Source organism: Corythoichthys intestinalis, chromosome 10 (genome assembly GCF_030265065.1).
Source record: "Corythoichthys intestinalis isolate RoL2023-P3 chromosome 10, ASM3026506v1, whole genome shotgun sequence".
Lineage (NCBI taxonomy): Eukaryota > Metazoa > Chordata > Actinopteri > Syngnathiformes > Syngnathidae > Corythoichthys > Corythoichthys intestinalis.
The window spans coordinates 52,052,388-52,079,375 of NC_080404.1; the positions used below are offsets into that span (position 1 = coordinate 52,052,388).

The 26,988-nt window shown below is 36.7% G+C and overlaps 1 protein-coding gene and 1 long non-coding RNA gene across 7 annotated transcripts in view; one reads left to right on the forward strand and one right to left on the reverse strand.

The window, feature by feature from the left end:
• The first annotated feature begins 2,619 nt into the window (after positions 1–2,619).
• ppifa (peptidylprolyl isomerase Fa) lies at positions 2,620–26,947 on the forward strand. The gene is made up of 6 exons (XM_057849286.1): positions 2,620–2,825; positions 14,710–14,740; positions 14,807–14,895; positions 14,972–15,068; positions 16,256–16,331; positions 25,828–26,947. The coding sequence occupies exons 1-6, from the start codon at positions 2,682–2,684 to the stop codon at positions 25,961–25,963; spliced, it is 573 nt and encodes a 190-aa protein (XP_057705269.1). The 5' UTR covers positions 2,620–2,681; the 3' UTR covers positions 25,964–26,947.
• The window catches only part of LOC130923510 (uncharacterized), a 226,808-nt gene continuing 203,871 nt past the window's right edge, over positions 4,052–26,988 (reverse strand). Inside the window, exons 1-10 of one of the 6 annotated variants that reach the window (XR_009064714.1) lie at positions 7,322–7,494; positions 6,875–6,908; positions 6,701–6,799; positions 6,529–6,635; positions 5,242–5,302; positions 5,119–5,169; positions 4,850–4,918; positions 4,628–4,741; positions 4,474–4,544; positions 4,052–4,339 (exon numbers count right to left, since the gene is read on the reverse strand). This is a non-coding gene — a long non-coding RNA (uncharacterized LOC130923510). Of the gene's footprint in view, positions 4,340–4,473; positions 4,545–4,627; positions 4,742–4,849; positions 4,919–5,118; positions 5,170–5,241; positions 5,303–6,528; positions 6,636–6,700; positions 6,800–6,874; positions 6,909–7,321; positions 7,495–26,988 lie in introns of those variants that run through there. The other 5 variants (XR_009064710.1, XR_009064712.1, XR_009064715.1 and 2 more) reach the window with 5 other exon arrangements.

The window sequence follows — 26,988 nt, forward strand, 5'->3', positions numbered from 1 at the left end:
GTTGATAATTTATTCTGAGTCGACAGCAATCATACAGTATTCCCGAGTTCCCGAGAAAAATGACAATGCTTAACATTTTCTTTTTAAAGGCTCTCGAGGGGTGGGCCATGGGCAGGATGAAGGGTGTCTTTAGTATAATCTTCTATCGCAGTTTGGGCTGTTTAGTTCGTGTTAATGAGGCAACTGAAGTGGGATGTTGGGCCTGCCTTGATGTCTGAGAGGCGTCGAGCTATCAAACTTCATTCTTCTTGTTCTCGGGTATTGCTTTGGTAAGTCTGGGTGCCTTGGCCCCACCGAAGAGATGATGGTGTTTTTCCTTTGCTTATTAGGTGACGGCTGATAAGCCAGTCCGCTTCGCTGTGTCAAACAGCATGGAGTATAGTCCGCTTGTTTCCTTAAACTATATATATGGTATTATGGCTAATTTAGACATAGTTAAGTGGCATTACTGCACAAGTATTGCAACACTGAAAATAAAAGAACCTTTTGTAGCCGATGAATGTTGTTGAGTCTCGATAGCTCGTTCAGTAGACGTGTTGCCGTGTTCGGTTGCTCGTGACTCTTTAAGGGACTGTGCCGGAAACGCGCACGACAACAAAGTTTTTCCCTGGGAACACAACATGCCCCACACCAGTTCCCTAGGTGAATTCTGTTAAGAGGTAGTGGTCACTACACTTTCTTATTAAAAATGATTTTTTTTGTAAACAGTTGTTCAGAAATGAAACTATCACTGGTGTCAGCAGTGTTTAAAGGTAATCGATGTAAAAATTACATTGTTTTGAATATGTGTTAATACGGAGCCTCTAAAGGGACAGCGATAGAAATGAAATAAATTTAACCCACTGGTGCGCACCAGAAACAATCTGGTAAACATTAGCATCAAATAGCATTTAAGCTAGCTGAGTTATGCTATGCAAGTTAGCCAATTGGTCTTTTGTTGTTGTTTAGATCCTCATTTTTTAAAATTTCGTTTGAGGCTAAGCTCAGACGCCAGTTGAGTCCGATATTGAAGTAAAGCTCAACTAAATCCTGTATTAACATTTTTTGCACGCCGAAACTGCTAGTGCCCGATGCGCGCCTGAGCTTAGCCTCAAACGATATAAAAAATAAATAAATAGGATTTTACAAAAGAGCAATTATCTAACTTGCATAGCAAAAGTCTGCTAGCTTAAATGCTATATAATGTATATGTTATATATAATGTTTACCAGATGGTTTCTGGTGCGCACCAGATAGTTGCTAGTGCGCACCACATACTCTTTGGTGCGCACCCCATGGTTTAAAGTAGTTTTATTACGTCAGAAAATTATATCATGAACAAGTATTACTTACATCATACTGTATAGTTTTAATGCACCACATAAAAACATTTGTATGTAAATATCGTACAGTATATATCAGGGTTCACTAAATCCGGACCTCGGAGCCACTTTTCCTGTCGTGTTTTCCATGTCTCCCTCCTCCAACACACCTGAATCAAATAATCAGGATCATTATCAGGCTTCTGGAAAGGTTGCTGATGACATAATCATTTGATTCAGGTGTGTTAGGGGAGAGAGACTTAGAAAACACGACAGGATTGATGGCATCGAGGTCCAGATTTAGTGAACCCTGGTATATATGGTTTTTGTTGTTGTACTATTAAGTAGTGTAATTAGATTTTTATTGGAAAAGTAAGATCAAGGCGAGTAAATCAGTGTTGTTTTCATCAACGATTACTATAATGAAACTATTTCGTCAACGAACAATTTTTTCATGACGGTGACGAGACGATAATGAGTTAAAAACGTGTCTTGGGAGACTAAAACATAATGCCACGAATGCCAGTTTTCGTCTGACAAAAACGACGTGAAAATGGTCGCAATATGCGACATTTTATGTGTCGTTAGCCTGCATCGTAACAGTGTCTGGTTGTGTCACTCATGTGATGTGCTGCGGCTCCCCAACTCACCTGCTAGTGTCCTCTCCAGTTTCCCCATTGCTTGTTTTGAGAAACACGGTAAGATTTGTCTTCTTGTCTTGGCAAAAGAGTATATGCAATGTTGCGTTCGCCTTTAAAGGTCTGTTTGGCGTGATAATCACACACTAAATGTAACTCGTAGGATTAGTACAGCATTCGTGTTAGCATTAGGCTATTGCTAAAAGTGAGCGCCCTCTTAAACTCTCAGATTTTTTTTTTTTTTTTTTTTAACAGTCCATGCCATCCAGGTGCGTATAATTAATGAAAAATAATGTACTGTTTTCCTACTGAGTGTGTATTATCACGTGATAGACTTGTAGATGCTTGTAGTTGCTAAAATATGTGCTTTATTTATTTTTGGAGGGAAACTTTCGAATTTTAGACATAAATATTGAGTAAACGTTGACGAAAACTAGACAAAATTATTCTGAATTTGTGTCACCAAAAATTAGATGAAGACAAACACATTTGTAAATTACTAAAATCATGACTTAGACTAATAAGTATTATCTTCCAAAAGACTAACAGAAAGACGAGTATTACATAGAAAACCAAACAATTAAAAGAAATGTTTTTTTTTTTTTTAATGATTTACTGAATTACGCCACACGATGTCGTTGTTTAAATGCCACTGCCTTTCACAAGTGCGTGACGTCACACAATAATAGCGCCACCACTGGCGTGGCGAAGTAATAAGCTAAAGCTAACACTTGAAGGTACGATGTTAGCTGTCAAAAACCGAATCAGATTTAGCTCGCTAGGCATCGCCACAGCGAGGCTGCTCTCATCCGCTCCTACCGAGAACCCTGTCGTGTTTCTGGACATTGAGGCGGACGGTGAGCCACTGGGGAGAATTATTATCCAGGTAAACGCTCTCCATCTTATTAACATGGTGGTTACTCTGTCCGGGGAACCTTTGGTGTGTCCTGCTGTAGGCACTTGGAAAAAATTTAGAAGTCATCTTTTTCACTCATTTTTTTGCATGTATCCTACAAGGCTCGCTGACACAATGACGTCACTTTTTATTTCATTAAGAAATTAAAAAGAAAAAAGTTACAGCGGGGAAAGTGCACTAATTATAAACCCCATTACTTTCTGTATTCTAAATAATGAAGAATAGGGAATGGGACGTACTACGTCACTGTTTGGCTAGGCCGCCATGTTGGCAATATGCTTCCGGCAGGCTCAAGAGAGTCTGGCTGCAGCCCGCCTCTCTCAGTACCCTGCGCCGCTCGTCTCAGTACCCATCCCGCAGACAGGAAGTGACGCAATATCGCAGCTCTCAGACCGGAAATGACAACATGAAACAGCGCTCGAGCTCCGAGCTTCCGGTTTTATCGTAATAGTTAGCGTCCATTCGAACGTAAATACTAGTTTACTTTTCTTTTCGCACGTCTTTTATTTTCGGTTTCAGCATCACTCATTATTATTTAAATAATTTATTTCCATGCTCCTTAAATTGATTTGGTGAAATCGGGAGATTAACTCTTTAAGCGCGGTCAGTTTGTTAAAGCCTGGTGATTTTACCAAAATGAAAAACATGGTTACAGTACATCAAAATTAAAATACACACTACTGTAATAAAGGTTTAATTGGTGACTGAAAGATCGCATGTGACCTATCACAGTGTGTACTTTAGTTTGTCAATTGTAAAATATACGCCAATTGAGAATTATTAGAAATTGCTGTCATCCTTACATTTTTATGAACGGACACATTAATATAGCTTCATTACAATTTAATGTATCAAAAACGTAATATTCTCTCCATGTTGCAACCAAACCAATTTTGTCTTTCATTTTGCTACTTAAATTCATTCATGTGAGTGAAGATCCTAATTAACTAATTCAGAAACTATATTAAACTTTCTGCTCCAGGAAAGGCACCTTTATTTCAAACAGAAATGACAAAATAGTTGTCATGTGTTAGTTGTTTTTTTCTTTTATCCCAGACAATAGTTGTAGGTTGTTTTAATTACCTGACATTTTTCGGCAAGCACTCCCGCCTTCATCACAGGTAATTAAAACTACCTACAACTAACATCTGGGATAAAAGAAAAAAAAAACAACTAATTTATAAGTGTAGAAAAATGAACTCAATACAACCAGTTCTAATGTGGTAAACTTTATTTTTTTAGTTTTATTATTTTTTTTATTATTATTGAGAGAATACCAGATATTTTCTTTGGTCAACAATCTCCTCAAAAAAGGTAAATCCATCTTCCAGATGGTTGAAACAGAACTTGAATGGCTCCAAGACATTGTAGTTCGTGCTCATCCTCTTCCATCTGCAGGATGCTTGGGAACTCCTACTGCATTAATTCCCCCCCCAGCCCTGTCTGAGGCTTTTGTGCAGTCTTGCACAGTCCTTTTACCAAAACTGTTCATTGGAAAAGAGAAAGAAAAGAGCTATTTGAATATTACATAAGTAAAATAAAAATGATGCTTTGTTAATTTTATACTTGATTTTTCTTTTCAGGCATTGCATTAAACTAGGTATATAAACAATCTTACCATTTTTTTCCCATCATATCTTTTTGGAGTGGGCCACCACTAACTTGAAGGAGCTGTGGTTGCACCTCTTCCTAAAAATAAATCAGTGAATAAAGGGGGACATGTTCAAAAGTGCGTCAGAGTAATGGACACTAAAAAGTCTTTAAAAGCTGACCTCAGCAATTATATTCAAATTTCACTTCTGTAGCTGATAGACTGGTGGCACTTCACCCTGCAGTAATGCTTTTGCCTTATCTGTCCAATGGGCAAACTCTTTCCTGTGGCTCACCTAAGTTAAAAAATACAAAAATAAGTATTCCACATTTTCCAACAAAGAATTAAGGTACTGTGCACCTACTTTCCTATGAATGCCATATCAACAGTTTCAAAGACTTACCATGCACCCAAGTTTGAAATTGTCCGCTAGCAATATACACCACCACTTCCTCAGAGTTGGCATATCAGTCTAACAAAAATTAAAAACAAGTGTAAATAAAGAATAACGACAAGGATATTTTGTAGCCCAATTTGAATGATTCAGTGAACTTCCTTTTACAATGGTTAAACTCAAAGAGAGCATCCAGAACAGTGCAAAGAGCATACTACAAATGGATAAATGAATACAAATATAACAGAGGACAAAATTGGACAGTTAAACTCACCTACCATCAACATGAAGATGCCACAGTCCTTCCCCTATGGCTGTCCCGAAAAACCCTAACGTAAGAATTTAACCGAGTCACTTCCTTCAAGTTTTGAATCAATGAATATACACACTTTTACAAATACCTCTATTTCACTTCCAATCCTCTCTTTCCATGTCCCCCTGTTGATTGACTGTCAACGTTTTCTGCAATTGAAAATATAGGTTTATATTAAATACAGTAGTTAAACAATTACAAACGTGTTTCCATGCATAAGAACACCAACCAGTCAGGTTTAAATGATTCATGCAAACAAAACAAGGGCGTAGGTTTGCATAGGGACGGTAGTGACATAACACGACCAACTTTTCAGGATGCTAAAGTTGTCCCCACCAACTTTTGAGCAACCTTATTTGCATTATATTCGTCCCTACCAATGTTGAGACCGGGCCAACGCCCTTGAAACAAAACATTCGCAATTTTAGAGTGGCATTTTAGAATTTTGCTTCAAATGATTGGATGAATCATCTGGAGTGCAATTCTGCTTTAATTGAAGGGGCAACATAAAAGGATCGACTGGAACATACCTTCAAAACCAAACAAGGCTATTCTGGATCATCATGGAAACGCCATGCCAATATGAATGGTTACTGAATTTCATTAGAGATAACAATAGTTCTCTGATCTCAAGATTGGATCTGTTTTTCTTCCCACAAATAATTGGAATTTGGATCATTTAATTTGTTATGATTTGACTGTTCTTTGAAAATGAACCAATGCTCCAAGTTGTAGTTGTTACTAATCAGCCTTACAGGCAAATGCATGTGTGGGTCACATCCTGTAGGCTTTCACTATGTTGCAACAACATAGGGGTCAGCCACAAATATGGTCCTTCCCTGAAAAATACATAATCTATACACACGGACATATGTTATATAAATACAAACGTACGCAGACACCTACATGAGCCCATACAAGCATTCTGTAGGCTACATAGTTAAAATAATACCCTACACACGCCAAAAAACTTTTTTTATACCTTTGAATGAGCTACTTGTTAGACAAGTTATAAATATGCATTTCATATCTGCAAAAAAACAAACACAAAAAGTTACATTTTACTTAATTGTACAAGTGACATTATGTTCTTTAGAGAAACTAAATCCTCAAAATTCACAGTTGATTCCATTTCATTGTTCAGGCCAACGTTCCAAAAGTCAGCACGTGTCAATCAAACTTTCTTTTTTTAGACAATCAACACCATTTCTGGCCTCTTTATATTCAAGATTTGCATAAGCTAATGAGAATGTTGATTGGTTAAATAAACAAAGAGTAAATAATCAATTATGTCCAATTGTTAACTAATATAAGGAATAATAAGCCTATCCAGATTTCCACTGAGCACAACATTTGTCTCAGACATAAAACATACCAGCCGTTCCTGGGCAGGATGAGTTTGAAGCGTCCATGAAGCTCGGCATGGTCTTATATTGTCACCATTGGTCCTGTCTGCACAGTGGGTTTTACAGTGTTCGATGTCTATCAAAAAAAAAGTATTCAGCACAGTCCAAAATCTAAAGTACATTAATATTTATGCTACTTACTTCCATTTGGATCTGTGTGACATCCCTGTATCTGCATGGGAAGACTACCATTTGGGGGTCGTGATTTAGTTTCTTCCCAATGGGGTGGTGATCTTGCAGCTAGTAAAAAAAAAAACAAAATAATGAAAAAATATATAGCTAAGCAGAGTAACAATATCAAGAAAAAATTACAACCTTGTCCTATTTGGATCATGTGACAACATTCAAACTACAAAGGACCAGACAAAACAAATGAAGGCAAAACAACAATACCATACAACAACAAAAACAGCGAGCTGCGAATTGCAGGCATGTACATAATGAAAAATAAGAGTGCAATATAATGAAAACTACACAAAGAAGACTGTTCATTGTGAAAAAAAAATGTAAAAAGCATTAGCAGCATTAGCGAATTCGCTGCTGAATTCATCAGTACGTATTAAACAATATAAGTAGAGCAAAGTCACATGCAGTTAGTAAAGGAAGACATTATTTAAATTACATTAAGTATACTAGATATAAGTACGGTCTTTTCAACTCAGAATAAACACTTCATATTTTCACCGCAAGTCTTGTTGAACTATTTAACATTTTTAAACATGCATACGCTTTTAAAAACTTTTTTTCAGTGCGGCCACTTACCGTGTTTTTTTCGCGAGAGGTGAAATAACGTAACTTGTTTTCGTCGCAAGGGTTGACGACATTTCCGGTCTGAGGGGACTGAGAGCTGCGGTGTTGCGTCATTTCCTGTCTGCGGGATGGGTACTGAGAAGAGCGGCGCAGGGTACTGAGAGAGGCGGGCTGCAGCCAGACTCCTCTCGGCTCAATGGGGATTGTAACGTGTGGTAGTGCTAACCTAATTCCTTCGGTGTATTAGAAAGAAAATATGGGTGTGCATTGTTGTGTCACCGGGTGCAACAGTGTCTCCTGCGACAAAAAAAAAAAAAAGGGCGAGGAAAACTGGACTCACTTCTCACCGTTTTTCTGCATGGAGGGCCAAATATCAGATCACGGAGGCACGACGGATGGCTGGGTTGCAGCGGTTCGTCGGAAAAGCATTTCTTTTGATCATATTTCTGCTGGAATGAGAGCGTGTTCCCGTCATCTCTACTCTTGTAAGTAGAACGATTTATCCGTTTTGGTTTCAATACGTTTTTTTATTTTTTTTTTACCGTTGTGTAAATCTGCCTCGGTAGCAATGCTAACCTACTCCTCCTCCTCACCTACCTGTTGTGTTACTAGGAAAACCTGCATATGAAATGCTGACAACACATCCCGATTGGTCACCATATCTCTTCTTGGGTTATTCTGAGGTCAAGCGCACCACATCGGAGCGTTATGAGAGGTTGGAAAGGCGAAGAGTGCACGCTGAAACTTCAGTTTGCTCTGCTCTTACAAACACGATCCCAAGTGTTGTTGTGAAAAGTCAATAAAATATGAATACCAAAACATGACTTGAACAACTTCCTGACAAACTGTAACTGCTTGTTGTTTACTTCAGGTCTTCATAATAAACAGGTGTAATAATTACAAAGTCAGGTGACTTAATTTTGTTATTCTATTTGGAATATGCATTGACAATGTGTGGACAGTGTTGTAGACAAGAACTGGGACTGATAAGTTGCAATAGATTTATTTCAAGTAATGCAACTTCTCCAATACAATATTTGAGCTGACAGTTTAAAATCTTTAAATTAGTGCAAACAAGGCCCACCCTCTGATAGGGTCAGCAAATATTATATAATTATAATATATACAAGTTTAACATAAATGTGTCTTTGTCAAAGCAGTTTAAAAACTATTTACTGGCCTTGGGTAAATTGCCAGACAGAATAAATATGTGGTTTAAAGTTCTTGCATTTCCATTTTAGGTATTGCAAGTTCTCCAACACAATATTTGAACTGACAGTTTAAAATCCTTTTAGTGCAAAATGGCCCACACTCTGACAGGGGGTAGCAAATATTATAATACATAATACATTATAAAAAGCTATATACTATATAAATACAAGATCACAACAAAACCTGTATTTTTCAAAGCAGTTAAAAAAAACATTCAGTGGCCTCAGGTAGATAAAGGTGTATAAATATGTACATTACAGTTCTTGCATTTCTATTTTAGGTATTGCAACTTTTCCAACACTATTTGAATTGACAGTCTAAAGTCTACATTAGTGCAAACAAGAATAATTATAAATAATAATAGAATTTATCAATTCAACATTACAATGAAACGTGTCTTTGTCAAAGTGGTTAAAAAAAACAACACTTCACTGGCCTTAGTTAAATAGCCAGGCAGAATAAATATGTGCATTAAAGTTCTTGCATTTTCACAAGTTAAAAGCCCGCAGTTTATCAGCAAGAAAGGCAGACCCAGACGACGTCTGCTGCAGGGGCTTGTTTGATTCCGACACAAGACAAATGGAACCACTCAATTGAACAAATTTTCTTTGTCAAATAATCCAAGAAGAGAGATGGTGACCAATCGGGATGTCTTGTCAGCAGGTTTACCTAGTAACACAACAGGTAGGTGAGAAGGAGGAGTAGGTTAGCATTGCTACCGAGGCAGATTTACACAACGGTAAAAAAATAAAATAAAAAAACGTATTGAAACCAAAACGGATAAATCGTTCAACTTACAAGAGTAGAGATGACGGGAACACGCTCTCATTCCAGCAGAAATATGATCAAAAGAAATGCTTTTCCGACGAGCCGCTGCAACCCAGCCATCCGTCGTGCCTTCGTGATCTGATATTTGGTCCTCCATGCAGAAAAACGGTGAGAAGTGAGTCCAGTTTTCCTCGCCCTTTTTTTTTTTGTCGCAGGAGACACTGTTGCACCCGGTAACACAACAATGCACACCCATATTTTCTTTCTAATACACCGAAGGAATTAGGTTAGCACTACCACACGTTACAATCCCCGTTGAGCCTGCCGGAAGCATATTGCCAGCATGGCGGCCTAGCCAAACAGTGACGTAGTACGTCCCATTCCCTATTGTAGTGGATTTTGAATGTTTTAAACTATATCTCAGTCGCTTTCTATTTTTGTTTTATCAAATTTTCAGTACATAATGTTTATGACATTTACTTGACATTTGACCTGACAACTTAACCTTGACCTATGTAGGCACAACCCTCGACCTCTTAACAATCAAAATAGATTCACAAATAGGGCCACATTTTTGGTGTCAAATCATCTTTTGACATTCATATTTTATTCCTGGAAAATAATGGCATATTACCTAGCCTGTGACCTCACATTTACTGACGTTTGACCTATTTAAAAAAAATTAATAAATAAAATAAAAATACAAACTTGATACAAATATTCTGCTTCTTACAACAATAAGGAACATGCCAATTTCCTGCATATGCCCATATTTTAAGTGAAAAAAAAAATCTAAATAACATTAAAATATGAAAGAAATATGTTAGGTGCCGTTTAAGTGCTGTAAATTCGTACCATTTAGATAGATCAGTGTTTTTCAACCTTTTCTGAGTCACGGCACGTTTTTACATTGGAAAAATCTTGCGGCACACCACAAACTAAAATGTTCCAAAATGACTTTCTTCATATAATTTCTCAATATTTATATTTACTCAGAGTGTGATTATTGATGGAACGTGAAACATAATGGAGTAGGTTTCGTCTCATCCCCGGTGAAAGTAAATCCGAACAAAACATAGCTTTCACTGTATTGCCTTGCCTTTCAGCTCTTTATCTTTTTTTTTATCTGTCCGTGACAATGTGGACCCCAGCACGTCTACTGTGCATCATTTGATTAGACTTGCCATGTGTGATATACACGAAAGTGTCCTTTCCTTTCCATTTTATCCATATGTGACGACCGTCAATCCTTCCCCTGCGTTTTATTCCAACACATTGTCATGGACAGCAAGGTGGCTGATGGCTATAACTCTGTGCACTTCTTGAACGCAAGACAAGCAATAACTCACTCGCTTGCACCTACTCCTTCCTTTCTACTTCAACTCCGACGACGTCCACGTGCTGTTAACAAGACTGAGTGTCCTTCGAAATACCACCCTAATGATGTTTTAAATTAGTGCTGCAACGATCGATCGATTAACTCGAGTATTCGATTAGAAAAAAATATTCAAATTAAATTTTGCTGCTTCGAGTATTCGTTTAATTAAAGTGGCGTTGTAATGTTTGTTTTGAAAGTGTTTGCCTTTAGTTTTATTGATTTGAGTGGATACACTGCCCTGTAGTCTGCCTCATTCACATGGCTGAATCCATTTGCTCCCTGTTAAGACCAACATAAGCTGAGTTTTTGTTTGAGCTAATGTTTTTGTTTATGCGTTCGTAATTTAGTTTAAAGGTATATTCAGCCATTTTTTTAGGAATATGTGTCTGAACCATTTGTTTAGAGCAGGGGTCCCCAAACTACGGCCCGCGGGCCGGATACGGCCCGCAGCCACATTTGGTCCGGCCCCCTGAATAAAAAAAAAATTAAAAAAAAATTGTAAAAAAAAAAAAAAATTGTAAAAAAAAAAAAATTTTTTTTTTTTTTTTTTTTTTTTTCCAATAGAGTTATTTATGTCCTGGCTTTTTTCTGTGAAGAACTGAGCAATGGTTATTTGGTTATTATCTATTTAATTAATACAGTATTATTACATTACATGATATTATATTATATTATATTATATTATATTATATTATATTCAGGGGTGCACATAAGTGGTCCGCACATGCGTACTGGACGTAGACAAACGCGCTGGCCCTCAACGGCTTCCATACGCTTTTGCGTACCGATGGCTGACCACTATTTGCGGCGGACACGAGAAAATAACTTCTCAAAATGTCGATGAGGCAGGCCACACTGAGTAATTACTTCCGTGTTCCCCCACCCCCGTCAAAAGACAGACAGACGACAGAGACGTCACCGGAGCTACCGAAAAAAAGGACTTTTGCTGAAAAGTGGCTACAGGAGGTACCGTGGCTAGAAGTGAATGATGCTCGCACGGAAATGCGGTACAAAATGTGCCGTGAGAATCCCAATGTCGCCGATTAGAGCAACGCATTTTATGTAGGGTCAAAGAATTTCAGCCATCCAAACTTTGAAAAGCACGAAAAAAACAGAGAGCATGTGGCAATTAAGCAAACTATCGATGTCAAACAGGACCCCACTCGCCCTATGGACATGTGGCGGAATAAAGGTCATGAACAGCGACATGCACTGACAAACGTGTTTTTGCTCGCATTTTACAAAGCTAAACATACACGTTCAATGAGGTCTTATGAGGAGGACATCCCACTTTTAAAAAGGCTTGGAGTTAATGTGGGAGCCGCATAATGCCCTTTATTTTGAATTGGTGCTTTTATGTTTATTTCTTTACATTTCACTTCAAAGTAATGGCAATTTTGTTGTGCCAGTTGATGTTAATCAAGCATTAACTGTTAATATAATTAATCAAAGTTAATTGGCTCTAAGTAAAGCTTGTCATAAATTTATCGCATCAGGTGGGTCGGCTCTCAAGCTCAATGAGGACCAAGTCACATCTCCAGGTCCTCCTCTGAGAACCTGGGCAAAAAAATTATGTGCACCCCTGATTATATTATATTGTATTATATTATATTATATTATATTATATTAAGGGCTGTCAAAGTTATCGCGTTAACGGGCGGTAATTAATTTTTTTCATTAATCACGTTAAAATATTTGACGCAATTAACGCATATGCCCTGCTCAAACAGATTAAAATGACAGCAGTGTCATGTCAACTTGTTACTTGTGTTTTTTGTCTCCCTCTGCTGGCGCTTGGGTGCGACTGATTTTATGCACCATGAGCATTGTGTAATTCTTGACATCAACAATGGTGAGCTACTAGTTAATTTTTTTGACTGAAAATTTTACCAATTTTATTAAAACGAAAACATTAAGAGGGGTTTTAACATAAAATTTCTATAATTTGTACTAAAATCTATCTTTTAAGAACTACAAGTCGTTCTATCCAGGGATTGCTTTGACAGAATATTAATGTTAATGCCATCTTGTTGATTTATTGTTATAATAAACAAATACAGTACTTATGTACAGTATGTTGAATGTATATATCCGTCTTGTGTCTTATCTTTCCATTCCAACAATAATTTACAGAAAAATAAGGCATATTTTAGAGATGTTTGAATTGCGATTAATTACGATTAATTTTTAAGCTGTGATTAACTCGCTTAAAAATTTTAATCGTTTGACAGCCCTAATTATATCATATTATACTATATTATATTATATCATTTTTATTTTATTTACTTTGGTTCCATGAAGAATCCAGAAAGGGTTATTTGATTGTGGCTTTCTGAAAAACAATACATTTTTACATTTAGGCACTCCTGCAATCGTCACACTTTTTCTGTTACAAACTGACCCCGGCCCCTCATCAGAGAAGAGAAGGGTTATGTGGCCCTCACAGGAAAAAGTTTGGGGACCCCTGGTTTAGAGCATTGTATAAATAATAAAAAAAACAACAACAAAAAAACGTTAGTAATTTATAGCATTTAAGCTAGCGGACTTTTACTATGCAAGTTAGCCAGTTGTTCTTTTGTTGTACCTAGATTCTTATTTACCCGTAATTTTCGAACTATAAGCCTCTACTTTTTTCCTTCATTTTGAATCCTGTGGCTTATAGTCCAGTGCGGCTTATTTGTTGATTTATTTGGGTTAAAAGGTAACATTTTATTTGACAACGTCGTCATAAGACCGTCAGAATTATGATGTGATACTATCATGGGCATTACTGAATGCTTATGAGCAATGATGTCGTTAAGGGTCATCCGGCAATTTATATCACTAACTCCATTTATGTCCAGCTCGGATCTTTTACATCCATTCAAAAGCGAGATAATTTGCCTAATAACACTAAATGACACCTGTTATAAGCATTCATTCATGCTCATGACAGAGTCATGTCATAATTATGATTGTCTAATGACAGTCTTATGGTGCCACTGTCGAATAAAGTGTTGCCAAATGCCATAACTAGCAATTAATGAAATAACTGGAACAGTAACTGAAGAAATGATTAGCACAGAACATTAACTTTGATTGTTATTTACATCTGTAGCACTGCAATGCATTCTAGGAGGCATGTTGGACAACAACTGTTGACAGCGGGTGGCAGCAGAGGTTTACTGCCTCCCCTAATGGAGCAGTGATGGCCAAATGAAGTTTCTTGGAGCAATGAATGGTGGTTCATGGTGGTTCATATGGTCTTATGACAGTCGTATGATGCCGCTGTCAAATAAAGTGTTACTAGTTAATATGTTTTGGTGTAAATATCCCATAATACAGTGACGACAGCTGCGGCTTATAGTCCGGTGCGGCTTATCTCTGAACAAATGTCGTTTTCATGGCAAATTTGGTTGGTGGCGGCTTATAGTGAGGTGCGCCTTATAGTGCAAAAACTAGAGTATTTGTTTATTTTCTATATCGTTTGAGGCTCAGCTAAGGTATTTTAATTTTTTATGTTCCTTATCCGATTACTCGATTATTCGAACTAATTATTTCATCGGTTAATCGACTACTAAAATAATCGATAGCTGCAGCTCTATTATATTATAAATTATTAAAAACAAAACAAAAAAAGTGATATTTGATGATCTCTCGTAGCACACTAGTGTGCCGTGGCACATTAGTTGAAAAACACTGAGATAGATAATGGGGGTCAGTAGAATAGAATGGATTTCAAAACCATACACCTATTAGCCAATACGGGTAGGCAGGCAGACTATAAGGCAGCATCATAGCAACTTCATATTTCATATACAAGTAATATAAACTATGAACGACAACCTAGCAGGTAAAAATAACAGCTACAGTATATGTAATTTTGCATCATCATTTTGAAAAATCCCCATTATTGCCACAAGAGGGCATGTGCAGCTCGAATCACAAAAAGCTGACAAACCCGGTGATGCCATTTGGTGGTTGGGGGACAGGTTTTCGCAAATCCCTATTCTGCAGGGCACCTACGACACACTTGTGCTTAAACTATTGTTTCATCTCACAGCTCAATGCAGACGTGGTGCCAAAGACTGCAGGTAAAAACAACATTACAAAGTCTATAAGATCTGTGGTCAACTAATAAAGAGATTTTTATTTCGTAGAGAACTTTCGAGCTTTGTGTACAGGAGAGCATGGCTTTGGCTACAAGGGGTGTGTGTTCCACAGGATCATACCGCAGTTTATGTGTCAGGTCAGTTCACCGTCACGTTTAGTATTTTTATTTTTTTTTAATGTTATGTTTATTGTTGACGCTTTGTGTGTCACAGGGAGGAGATTTTACGAAACACAATGGCACAGGAGGGAAGTCCATATATGGAAAAAACTTCAAGGATGAAAACTTTAAGTTAAAACACACAGGAGCAGGTGAATCGCATGTTCATTCAAATTTTTGTTGTTTTGTTTTTTTTCCCAATTTTTTTGGGTCAATTTTTGTTATCGACAGGTTTTTAAACCTCAGGAAATCATCGTTATATCGTACTCATTTTGACAATTTGAAATTTTATTTCAACAAAATCTGTGTATATTTTCTTCCACATACTGCTTTACTTTTATATATTTGTTTCAAATGTTTATCCCTGCATGTCCACGAGATGGCAGCATTGAAATGTCTTATTCTCTACTTATCGGCTAGAGTGGTACTTCTACATATGAAGTTAATTTGTTTCAGGACCGTGTTTGTAAGTCGAAATGGTCGTATGTCAAGCAGGATTTTCCCATAGGAATACATTATAATTCCATTAATTCGTTCCACAGCCCAAAAAAATACACTAAATCCTTAATAAATACTGCTGGTACTGTTACAAATGGCAATTACACATAGCAAAACAAATAAATTTATAAATAAAAATCTGAATAATATAATTATAATTCCTGTAATAATGTAATGAATCGGGTTCTAATGTGGCGGACGTTTTTTGCTATATCTGAATGCACCGCACCCAAGTGAGTTTGAGAGTTTCACTTTCAATGTTTTCTTGAGAACGTCATGAGGCGTTTTGTGGTGAATAAGTTGTGAATTTAATGCTAAAAATGTGACGAAGCTGGCGTTTTCTTTGGCGATGTTACCACAATAGTAATTGTCAGTTTAACTTATAAAGACTGGCGAACCGTGGTCAGAGGAGGACCGTGAAGATGTATTGTTGAAACAGTTCAGGGATGCGCACCCCACGCTCATATTTTTCTATAATTTGCATCTTCATTTAGAAGGTAAGCGTCACCTTTTTCCTTGTTAAGCGTCACCTTTTTCCTTGTTTCACCACCTGTACCAAGTTTTTTGAAACTTGTGTTGATTTCTCACACAAGAAAATCAGCTGTGCGTTCATCTGCGGTGCTGTCCTGTCGTCGTATTCCGAGCATGTCGACGGATGTAGAAACAAATGGCGAGTCAAATTTTACGTCGGATGTCAAAAAGTTCGTGTGTCGAAGCGATCGTATATCAAGGTACAACTGTATTTGCATTCATTAACTGCTGGCCTACTCTCCAACTGGGTTCCAGATTAGATCAATTTGATAGTATGAATCTTAAATATTGTGTTTGTCATTTTGTCCAGGAACTCTGTCAATGGCCAACTCCGGTCCAAACACCAATGGTTCCCAGTTCTTTATCAGCACCACCAAAACCGAATGGTAATACCTTGACTTCTTAAAAAAAAAAAAAAAAAAAACATTTTAAGCAGAAGCCATTATTCATCGGCAATTCTTGTGGCTACGTTTACCTGCAAATCAGACCATTTATTGTATATTCGGTTCGAATTAAACTCCACCCATTTTAAATGCAAACAAAATAATACACTTTCAAATTTGTGTTTTGTCTGTTCAACAACAACATGAAAACAGGAGAATTTTGTTTTTGTCTTTTTTTTGAAGAAACAAAAAAGAAATATCAATCACACCTATTGCACACACACATTACTTATCGCCCAGAAGAAGATACAGTGCCCTCCATAATTATTGCCCCCCCCCTGGTTAAAATGTGTTTTTTAGCTTCTAATATATATTTTTTTTAATTCAAATAATATGGGACCTTAATGGAAAAAAGAGGAAAAATCCAACCTTCAATACAAGTGCATTTATTCAGTGGGGAAAAAATCCCACATAAAGAAAAAATTATTTTACATCAAATAATGTGTGTCACAATTATTAGCACCCCTGGTGTTAATACTTTTTACAACCCCCTTTTGCCAACAAAACAAGGTCTGGGGACTGAGGTGGCCATGGGAGGAGCTTGATTTTGTATCTGGTGAACAATTTCTGTGTAGATTTTGCCATATGTTTAGCGTCATTGTCTTGCTGAAAGACGCAGTGACGACCCATCTTCAGCTTTCAGGCAGAGGGCAACAGAATTTGATTTAAAATGTCTTGGTATTTCAAAGCACTCATGATGCCATGCACCCTAACAAGGTTCCGAGGGCCTTTGGAAGCAAAACAGCCCCGCAGCATCACTGACCCACCCCCATACTTCACAGTGGGTATGAGGTAAGCCTGAACGATATATCGTTTAAACATTGCCATTGCGATGTGTGCATGCGCAATAGTCCCATCGCAAGGATGTGCGATAGTTTTTTGTTTTTTTTTTTAATCCACATACGCTCTGCTTTCTGCTCTGCGCAGAGCCTCACACGCTCTCTGAACCTCACAGTCACTGCAGCACTTGCTTATTAAAATTAATGATGCTGGTATCTTTGATCTTGCCAAAGAAGCGGACATCACAGCGCAGCAGCTGTCAATCATCGTTTAACTTGTTAAACAGTTTCTGCAAGGAAGCCGCTTTGGAATGAATGTGTGTGTGTGTGTGGAGACGTTTGAGACATATAAATTAAATGCCAGAAGTGATCATAAGGAGTTTGTAATTTCTACATGTCCACCAAGAGTCACAGCTAAGGTAGATAAACAGAAGTATTTAATAAAGCCAAACATTTTTCTACTACAGTATTTTATTCTTGTTCAAAAATGATTTGGTTGGACAGTTATGTTTAAAACTGATCATAATTATTACATTTGAAGTGCTTAAAACCATTTATTTATAAATATGTGTGTATATATATATATATATATATATATACACACACACACATTTTTTACAATCATACTTTGGGGAAAAGCTGAGAAAAAAACATGCCTTATATGCATCTCTTTCCAATGCTAAATCTGAATAAATACATTGAGCACACACACAAAAAAATAAAAATTGGGGGGCGGGGTGCGCAACTTCGCGGTTTTCCACTTATCGCGGCGGGTTCTGGTCCCCATTAACCGTGAAAAATGAGGGATTACTGTACACTGGTCATTGTGAGTCATCCAAAGTCTTTCCAAACAGCTATTCAAGTCATCTAGTGAAAATTTCTTTAAAAAAAAAAATAATAATAATAATTTTTTTTTTTTTAAATATCGCAAACCCCAAAAAAATCGCAGCAATTGTTTTTTCCAATATCGTTCAGGGCTAGTATGAGGTGCTGACTACACGCCAACAAGCTGTTTGGGAGGCATGCACGGAGAAAACCTTTCCTCACTCACACTCATAAACGCAAACATCTGGATTTCGCTTAGCGGTATTGGGGCTTCAACTGTGACCGTGTGCTTTGGTCAGATGTGACCAAGATTGAGCTTTTTGACAACAAACACTCTAAGTGGGTCTGGCGTGCCACGAAAGATGCGCATGCTGAAAAGCACCTCATACCCACTGTGAAGTATGGGGGTGGGTCAGTGATGCTGTGGGGCTGTTTCACTTCCAAAGGCCCTTGGAACCTTGTAAGGGTGCATGGCATCATGAATGCTTTAAAATACCAGGACATTTTAAATCAAAATCTGTTGCCCTCTGCCTGAAAGCTGAAGATGGGTCGTCACTGGGTCTTTCAGCAAGACAATTACCCTAAACATATGGCCAAATCTACACAGAAATGGTTCACCAGACACAAAATCAAGCTCCTCCCATGGCCATCTCAGTCTCCAGATCTTGTTTTGTTGGCAAAAGGGGGTTGTACAAAGTATTAACACCAGGGGCGCTAATAATTGTGACACACATTATTTGATGTCAAATAATTATTTCTTTATGTGGGATTTTTTCCCCACTGAATAAATGCACTTGTATTGAAGGTTGGATTTTTCTCTTTTTTTCCATTAAGGTCCCATATTATTTGAATTTAAAAAAATTATTACAAGCTAAAAAACACATCTTAACCAGGGGTGCCAATAATTATGGAGGGTACTGTATAAACCAGGAGTGTAGTATGTAACAGAATCTGTAGATGAAGGAAACCAACAAGGAGTTGATGACAGCAACATTTTTGAAAAGTGTAACGGAAAACTAACGCAACTGTTAATGAAATCAGGAACAAGAAAACCTCCAGAGGGCAGAACTGAAGGTCAGGAACTAAACGAAAGTACAGATGCATACCATTCATTAGCATTAGAAGAACGCAAGGCTGGAATTTGCCTAACAGTACGGAAACCAGTCTAAATAATTCTTTGAGATCGTTTAATGGTCTGACAAGAAAAGGATTGGCTCGTGTTTCCTCATAGTGTAAAACACAATGCTGGCAACAGTTTGGCTTGGACTTGCTTGGCGTCTTACGTTACAGACTCATCAATCTTCACTGATAACACGTGACGGCAGCTCTTAAATGAGCTCAGAGGTCTACAAAAACGTGTTTGTCTGCCATTTAAATGAAATTGTTCGGAATATCGTTTGTTGTACAGCGAGATATTGAGACCAAACACTGCCAGAAACAACAAAGGAGTTCATCATAGGCTGCAAGTGGAACGTATTACACCACATTGCGCCATCTTTCAATTTAAACCCTAGAGAGCATGAGTTTTAAGTAGTGAGGAATAAAAATTGTTGCTTCCAAGAAGTGGAAGTCTTCAAAACTTTCTGCTCTGTAGAGCTGCAACAAACAATTATTTTTATAATCGATTAATCTAAGCTATTAATCAGATAAAGGTCCAATTTTCAGTTACCTTCACATTTAACTTGAAGTTTTAGGCATGTTGGAAGTACGGCTGCAGCAATGGATTATTTTAGTAGTCAATTAATCCATCAACTAGTTAGTTTAAATATTTGAGTCCAGATAAGAAACATTTAATGCGTTGCAGAATAAATTTGAGATTTAAGACAAACACTTGTTAAGATTGCACTTTCAAAAGAGCATTAAATGCGAATACAAAATAAAATTCCAGAGTGTTCCTTCAAACTATGCAGAGTTGCACTTTCGTTTGAAAATAAATTAAAATACTGTACTGTGTTTAGCCTCAAACAGTATTAAAAAAATAATATATGAGGATCTAAGTACAACAAAAGAACAACTGGCTAACTTGTATAGCAAAAGTCCGCTAGCTTAAATGCTATAAAATGCTAACTTTTTTTTACAACGTACTTAATAAATCATTCAAACACATATTCCCACAACAAAATGGCTAAATATACCTATAAACTAAATTGCAAATGCATTTAAAAACATCTTAAGCTCAAACAAAAACTTACCTTATGTTGGTCTTAAAGGAATCCACGGATAGAAAGACATGTGGTTCTTAAAAGATAAATGTTTGATTGATTGATTGATTTTGATTGATTAATTTATTTCGAGCAGTAATAACAAAAACAGCAAGAATAGGGGAAAACAATAACAATAGTACATGTTAATTTTAACAAAAATTAATAACAAATACATACAGTACATACGTAGCTCGAAAAGGAGTGGGAAGAAGCAGAGCTTTTTTTTGGGTCCCACCCCCAAATTACTCCCCAAAAATTCAATGTAAATACAGTCACTTCCCAAAAATCGTCATCATCATTGCACTATCACCACCACCATCACTACCACCGCCATCATCGTCGTCATTACCGCCGTCCCCATATATGAATTGTACATTTAAAATCAAAATTTATGTAATGACAGCTTTACTGGTGCCAGTGGTGATATATAGTTGCAGTGATAACACAATATATCAGTAGTAATAAGTAACTATAGCATATGTAATAATTATATATACAGTATATACCCAAAACATTTAGAGACCACTTTGTTAGTCCAAGTTACGGTATAATAATTTGATATTAAAACCCCTCTTAATATTTTCATTTCAATAATATTTGTAAAATTATTTTGACTAGTAGATCGCCATTGTTGTTGACGTCGCTGGGCGGTGACGTCACATGGCCACGCTGCCGTACTTCACAGTGTCACTCTTAAGAAAAAAAGAGTCACCCTTTAATTATGTAAGGTCGTGATTTAAAAACGCCACAAGGTGTCAATGGCAAGTTTTGAATTAATTAGGGCGCAAGCCAATGAGTGCGTTTTGTCCCTTGACTGACGCAGTAGTTTTCCTTTAATGCACAATGGGGTGTAAGGCAGATAGAAAGGAGAGTGGATACAGGCATAAGCGGTGGCCGAAAAGTGTCATTGCCTGTAATTGACTTTCCTATATATATATGTATAAATAAAAGTTGTAAAGCAATAAAACTGCAACAAAATTGAATGAAATGAACAAAAAAATATATATATCATTGGTCAAAATTAGTTTTCGAACACATCATTTGACTAGCAACTCAGACGGTCATTTGCTTTGCATGTAATTTTCAACAAAAATAAAAATTGGGGAGGGCAATTTTATTTTTCAAATGATTTTTTTTCTTTGATTGAAAATATTTTTGGGGGATTGATTGAAGCAACTTTTTGGGGGATTTAATGATTTAGACACAAATGTCCTACCCATAATATGGCCCAAACACAAAAAGGATTGCTTCAATCAAAGAAAACTTTTCGATAAAAAATTAAGTGTTCAAATGCAAATTTATCAATCTCAAATATGTTTTCGCATTCAAAAACTTTTTCCATGATTGAAATTTTTTTTTTTTTTTTTTTTTTTTTTTGATTGAAGTGATTTTTCTTTTTGAAAATATATAAAATATAAAAATATATAAATATATATTTTTTGAAGCCACTTATTTTTTAATGGAATAATAAAGACAAAGATGTCCTAGCCAAAGTGTTGCCAAACACGAATCAACAATACTTCAATCAAAAAAGTTGCTTCATTCAAAAAAAAAAAAAAAAAATTAAACAAAAATAGCTTTCACATGCATTTTTTTTTAGTTTCAAATTTATTTTTGCATTCAAACACTTTTTTTTTTTTTTTGATTGACGTGACCTTTTTTGGTCGAAAATATATATTTTGATTGAAGCAACTTTTTTGATTGAATAATAAAGACACAAATCTATCTCCATACTCCGCCCAGGGGATACCATTTTTGACTGGGGTAACTACACGGCACGACACCGGCGGGCGTCCCATATTCAATGGATGACGATGTTGGCGAAAAGTATTGCATAAGCAGCCTGATTTAGAATTCCCCTCAAGAATGAAGGGAACCAAAAAAACGCTCATTTTCAATTTATTATTATTATACATATTCTTGTAAGTTAATTTTATTGCTGACACTGCGTTTCGGGATCATCAACATGTTGTGCTTTCCCTGCCCCAAAAGTCAAACTCCGCCTATGGACACAGGCGTTCAGATTCGTAGCTCGGACTGCTCCGTTTATTGTATCATATGGTGAAAATACAACAAAAATAATATTCATATCTCTTAAAAGGTTTGTTGTTCACAAAAAGAAAAGTGCTTCAGTCTGTATTAATGAGGCCCTATTCTCGCACAGTTAAACAACAATGCAAAGAGATCTGGCATTCACAAATTCAAAATCAAAATACATATGCATAATACATATAAAACTTACTCAGAGTAAGGTCAAATTCTATTTAAACATTTCAGCAACTGGTTTAGCTCAACAAATACACTGGATGGCAACACAATATACACATTATGATGCTGGGAGCTATTATCAGAAGTCTTGTTTGTTGTGGCTGACTCTACTACGGCGTTCGTCGAGGGACAAAATGCACTCATTTTTTTGAGCTCTTATTAATTTAAAACTCGCCAATGACACCTTGTGGTGTATTTAAATCACTACCTTACATAGTTAAAGAGTGACACTGTGAAGTATGGCAACGTGTGCATGTGATGTCACCGCTGTGCGACGTCAACAACAATGGCGAGCTACAAGTTTGTTTTTTTATTTAAAATTTTACAAATTTTATTAAAATGAAAAAATTAATATCAAATTATTGTAACTTGTACTAATATTTATCTTTTCAGAACTACATGTCTTTCTATCCAAGGTACCCTTTATATGGGAGCCACTGGATAATAACTATGACTCAAGTGCTAATATGCCTCTCCAGAACACAATACAAATGCTTAAGACAATACTTAAGACACTAATTAGCATAATAGCTAATTAGCTTAGCGCTCCGTGCCAAGTATTAACGTCTCATCAACAAAGAATACAAACAATGCAATTGGCTTCATATACTCACCTCTGACAGAGGCACACTGGATCTTACAACACAAAAGACAATCTAACTCTTGACTCTTAATAATATTAGAGCAGCAACTAACGATTATTTTCATAATCGATTAATCTGATAAATGTCACTTCTTTCAATTACCTTCAGAATTTACTTTAAAGTTGTTTTCGATGTATTGTAAGTAGCAATGAAGACAAAATGGATGACCATTTTCTTCAACTGTATCTATTATCAAATCCTTTGGCAACTTAAAACAACAACTTCCATTAGTTGTTGCAGCCTTATAAAGAATGTAGTTTAGACAGTAAGATGTCCGAAAATTGGCAAAAATGTGAATTGTTGTTTTCCAAAGTAAAAGCAGATTATCGTTCATGCCCTACTTTGATTTAACAAAAATATAATGAAGAAATCTGATATTTACAACTAAGCAGTTATATATATGTATATGTTATAATTTCAAGAGTTCAGAGTTTAAGTTGAAGAAGGTCCTAAACAATTAATTGCTTATCAAAATGGATGTAGATTAATTTGCTAGTCGTTTAGTTGTCGATTAATAGATTAATTGTTGCACGTCTAAATAGTATTATTGATTCAGCAACCCAACAGCTGTAGTTGTTGCAGTGAACTCTCTCTCTCTTGCGCTAATCAGTGGCGCCTCACGTAACACACAAACAAGGACCCAAAGGATTAGAATTGATTATCAAATTAGTTGGCAAGTAAATTATTAATCGATTTTAACATGTTTAATTGATTAGTTGTTGCAGCCTTACTGTTCTGACTTAACCCTTGAGAGTCGAAGGACGCGCCGGCGCGTCCTCAGTGCACGTCGTCTTTGAAGCACCCTCGCGTTTTAATTACGTCACCCACATGCCGTTGGTTGGTCTCGTTTTAAAGTGCGGAAGTTGCGGTTTACTCTCGTTGTTATTTGAAGTCAATCGACCAACTAAAACGTGAGATATTGTCATTTAAGTTTTATAGTTTTATTGTCCTCTCAAAAAAACATTAAAACGCTGCATGGATCATTTGTTTATGTCTATATTTCCATAATTTCTTGTCCTTTTTCAAAACGGAAGCTCCATGAAAAAAACACAACTCAAACGAACCCTTTCGAAGTCACAGTGGAAGCACAAAATGCGTTTTTTTTTTTAATAAATATAACTGCCGCGCGAGGTTCCACCGAACGAGAGGGAGGAGTGAATCTGAAGCAGCGAGGGGGCGAGCGACGACTTTGTGTGACTTTGAGGATGAACGGAAAACTAAATTTAGCGCAAGCAATTGTGCTTTTTGATCAACTTGAGGAAGAGGGTGGTCCAAATTCGTCATCATCGTCTTCTTCGGAAGAGTCCTCGAGTGAAGATAGTGACGGATTTGAACACGTGGGTGACGCCATCGACGAGCAGAGGTAAGCCAACTCACTTTTTTTTTTTTTTTTTTTAATGCTGTAAAAGTTTCTTTTGATATTGCAAGACAAAGTTAATTTTGATGCAATATAAGTGCGTGTTTGTGTATGTAATAATAAAATGTGCATATCAGATCAAAGTATAATTTGTGGTCTTCTTTCTATATGAAGATTAGGGATGTAGCACATATTCAGCTACGGTATTCTTTCTATTGTCATACATATAGATTTCCATTATTATTTATTGCTGTATATATTTTTATTTTATACTTTATTATTTTCATAAATACTGACTTTTGTTTCATGTACATTTATAGTGACAATGAAAGTAAAGTGAAATGAAAATGGAAGGGTGGAAAGAGGACCGGCACCCCATGGAAGTGTGGGCTGTGATGTAGCCCTGTGTCTAATTCCAGGACGAAACTGCTTTTCGGAGTGGCATGCCTGAAAAAAATTTAACTTGTTTATTGTAAATATTTTTGAAAATACTTTTTTCCCCAATGTTATATATATATTTTTTTTCCCACAATCAGTCTTCTCAATTTGTGTATATAAATGTGTGTTCAAGAAGCTTGATTGTGTGTACATAGTTTTCATCAGGTAATGGGCCGCAATACCTAAACTCATAAAGAGATGGCCTCTAAACACTTTTTGTGTTAGATGGTATATTTTTTCACTGTTCTTCACTGTTTGGTCTGCTGTATATAACCTGTTTTGACTAGAGCATGTATAAATGCAAAAAACGCCTATGGCTATACATGTTGTTTATGTTGAATTGTCAAATAAAAGACTATTTATTCTAAATTTTTTTGGTTGAATGTTCATCCTAACATGTTGAATAAATATTACAAAGTTTCAAAACGGTTCGTTACGCATGTTTGGTTGTCAATTGGACATCAATATTAAAAATTTTGACAAAACGATTTTGGAATTTTTGGCCTTTTTGGGCCCAAAATTATGATTTATAATTGGTCAGTGAAGGAAACAACAGTTTGGACATGAAGTTCAAGGTGTCACAAAAAAAGGGACCAAACCAGGCCATCGTAAACAATTCTGTCTTTGAAATATAAAGGCAACTTCAAAGGCATGCAAAATCAGACAAAATAGGCCCAGACCTTAAAGGGTTAAACTCATAAGTCATTCATTTTTTTCTCCATTTTTATTTGTTTATCATATGTGTTCACATTTATTGTTTAACATGTTGGTTGTCATTGACGCCGATAGATTTCATAATTCTTTTCGGCTGCCAGGCTTTAATTTTAATAGGTTTTTGGCAGTTGGTCAAATCCCATCATTTCCCATGGAAATTTCCCAATTTATTGGACACATTTTAATAGAATTATTGTATTTTGTGGGCAGGCTGGACGGCAAGCACGTGGTCTTCGGACAGGTCACGTCAGGTATGGACGTCGTTACAAAAATGGAAGCGTTCGGCTTACACGATGGTGGTGTGATCAAGAAAATAGTCGTGGTGGATTGCGGGCAAGTCAAATAAGATGGCCATACAAATGAAAGGACTTCGTCGAAGTGTTTGAATCTTGTGTGTGGGACTCGTCCCGTTCATCTTGATTGTCAGCAAGTCCGAGGGCTGTCGTTTTATGTTGGAATCTTCCAAATTCGCCCGCCACTTCCTGGCAACAAACGTCAGATGTTCCCGCTCTCGGCTTTTGCCCCCCGCTGCTCTGTAACCTTCCTGGAAAACAGCCAGTGGCTTTTTTTAGACGCCACCGCTTCCTGTTCATCCCAGCAGGAAGTGACATCAGATGACATCCACGGGAGGGACAGCAAGAATGTGTTGGCCTAATCTGCAAAGGAAAATGTCTTTGTGCTCATATGTGGGGCCTGGCAGCACTGCAGCTGATGTTTTATGAAAGTAAATAATTGAGACACCCCCTTGTCAAATAAAAAACATCTGCACGCTGACTTTCCACCAGTGTTTGTTTGCATTCTCACGTTACATGGTTGCCGTGAAGATACTAGCACATGTTTCCAGCTTGAAATGTAACAAATTTGATAGAAATGGGATCTCCAGATTGGAGTTTTTAACATGGCTGGAGTGCATGGAATCTATTGCTGATTTGCTCTTTTATAGCCTGTAAATGTCCACTTCTGTCACACATTTTTAGAACTGTATTGAAAAATAGCACTAGCACCGCCGTGACCCTCGAGTGGAAAAGCAATACAGAAAATATATGTGGGCTCTTGTTTACATTTTTTGTTAAGAGCATCCAAAATATAATATTTGTAATAAAGTCCCGGCCAGTATTTATATGACGTGTGGGAAACACTGAATATGAATGTACAGTAAATTCGATCTGTTGTTTTCTATTTAATAAATGTGTAAAAATCTTTTTTTCTATTTCCCAGAAACAACATCCATTCCATATTATCATTGTAAGGTGGTGTATGTGGAATACTGATGGAGAAAATAATTGAATTTATTTAGGAAAAAAGTGGCAACACCAATGTGTGGAAAAGTGTGAGTACTTTCAAGTTGCAATTTTATGGTTCTTATGACTG

Bases quoted from the DNA above. Each gene is read 5' to 3' on its own strand.
- ppifa (XM_057849286.1), top strand. From the start codon at position 2,682: ATGTTAGCTGTCAAAAACCGAATCAGATTTAGCTCGCTAGGCATCGCC. The intron at 2,826-14,709 runs GTAAACGCTCTC...TTCATCTCACAG, and splicing joins TGGGGAGAATTATTATCCAG to CTCAATGCAGACGTGGTGCC. The intron at 15,069-16,255 runs GTGAATCGCATG...CATTTTGTCCAG, and splicing joins GTTAAAACACACAGGAGCAG to GAACTCTGTCAATGGCCAAC.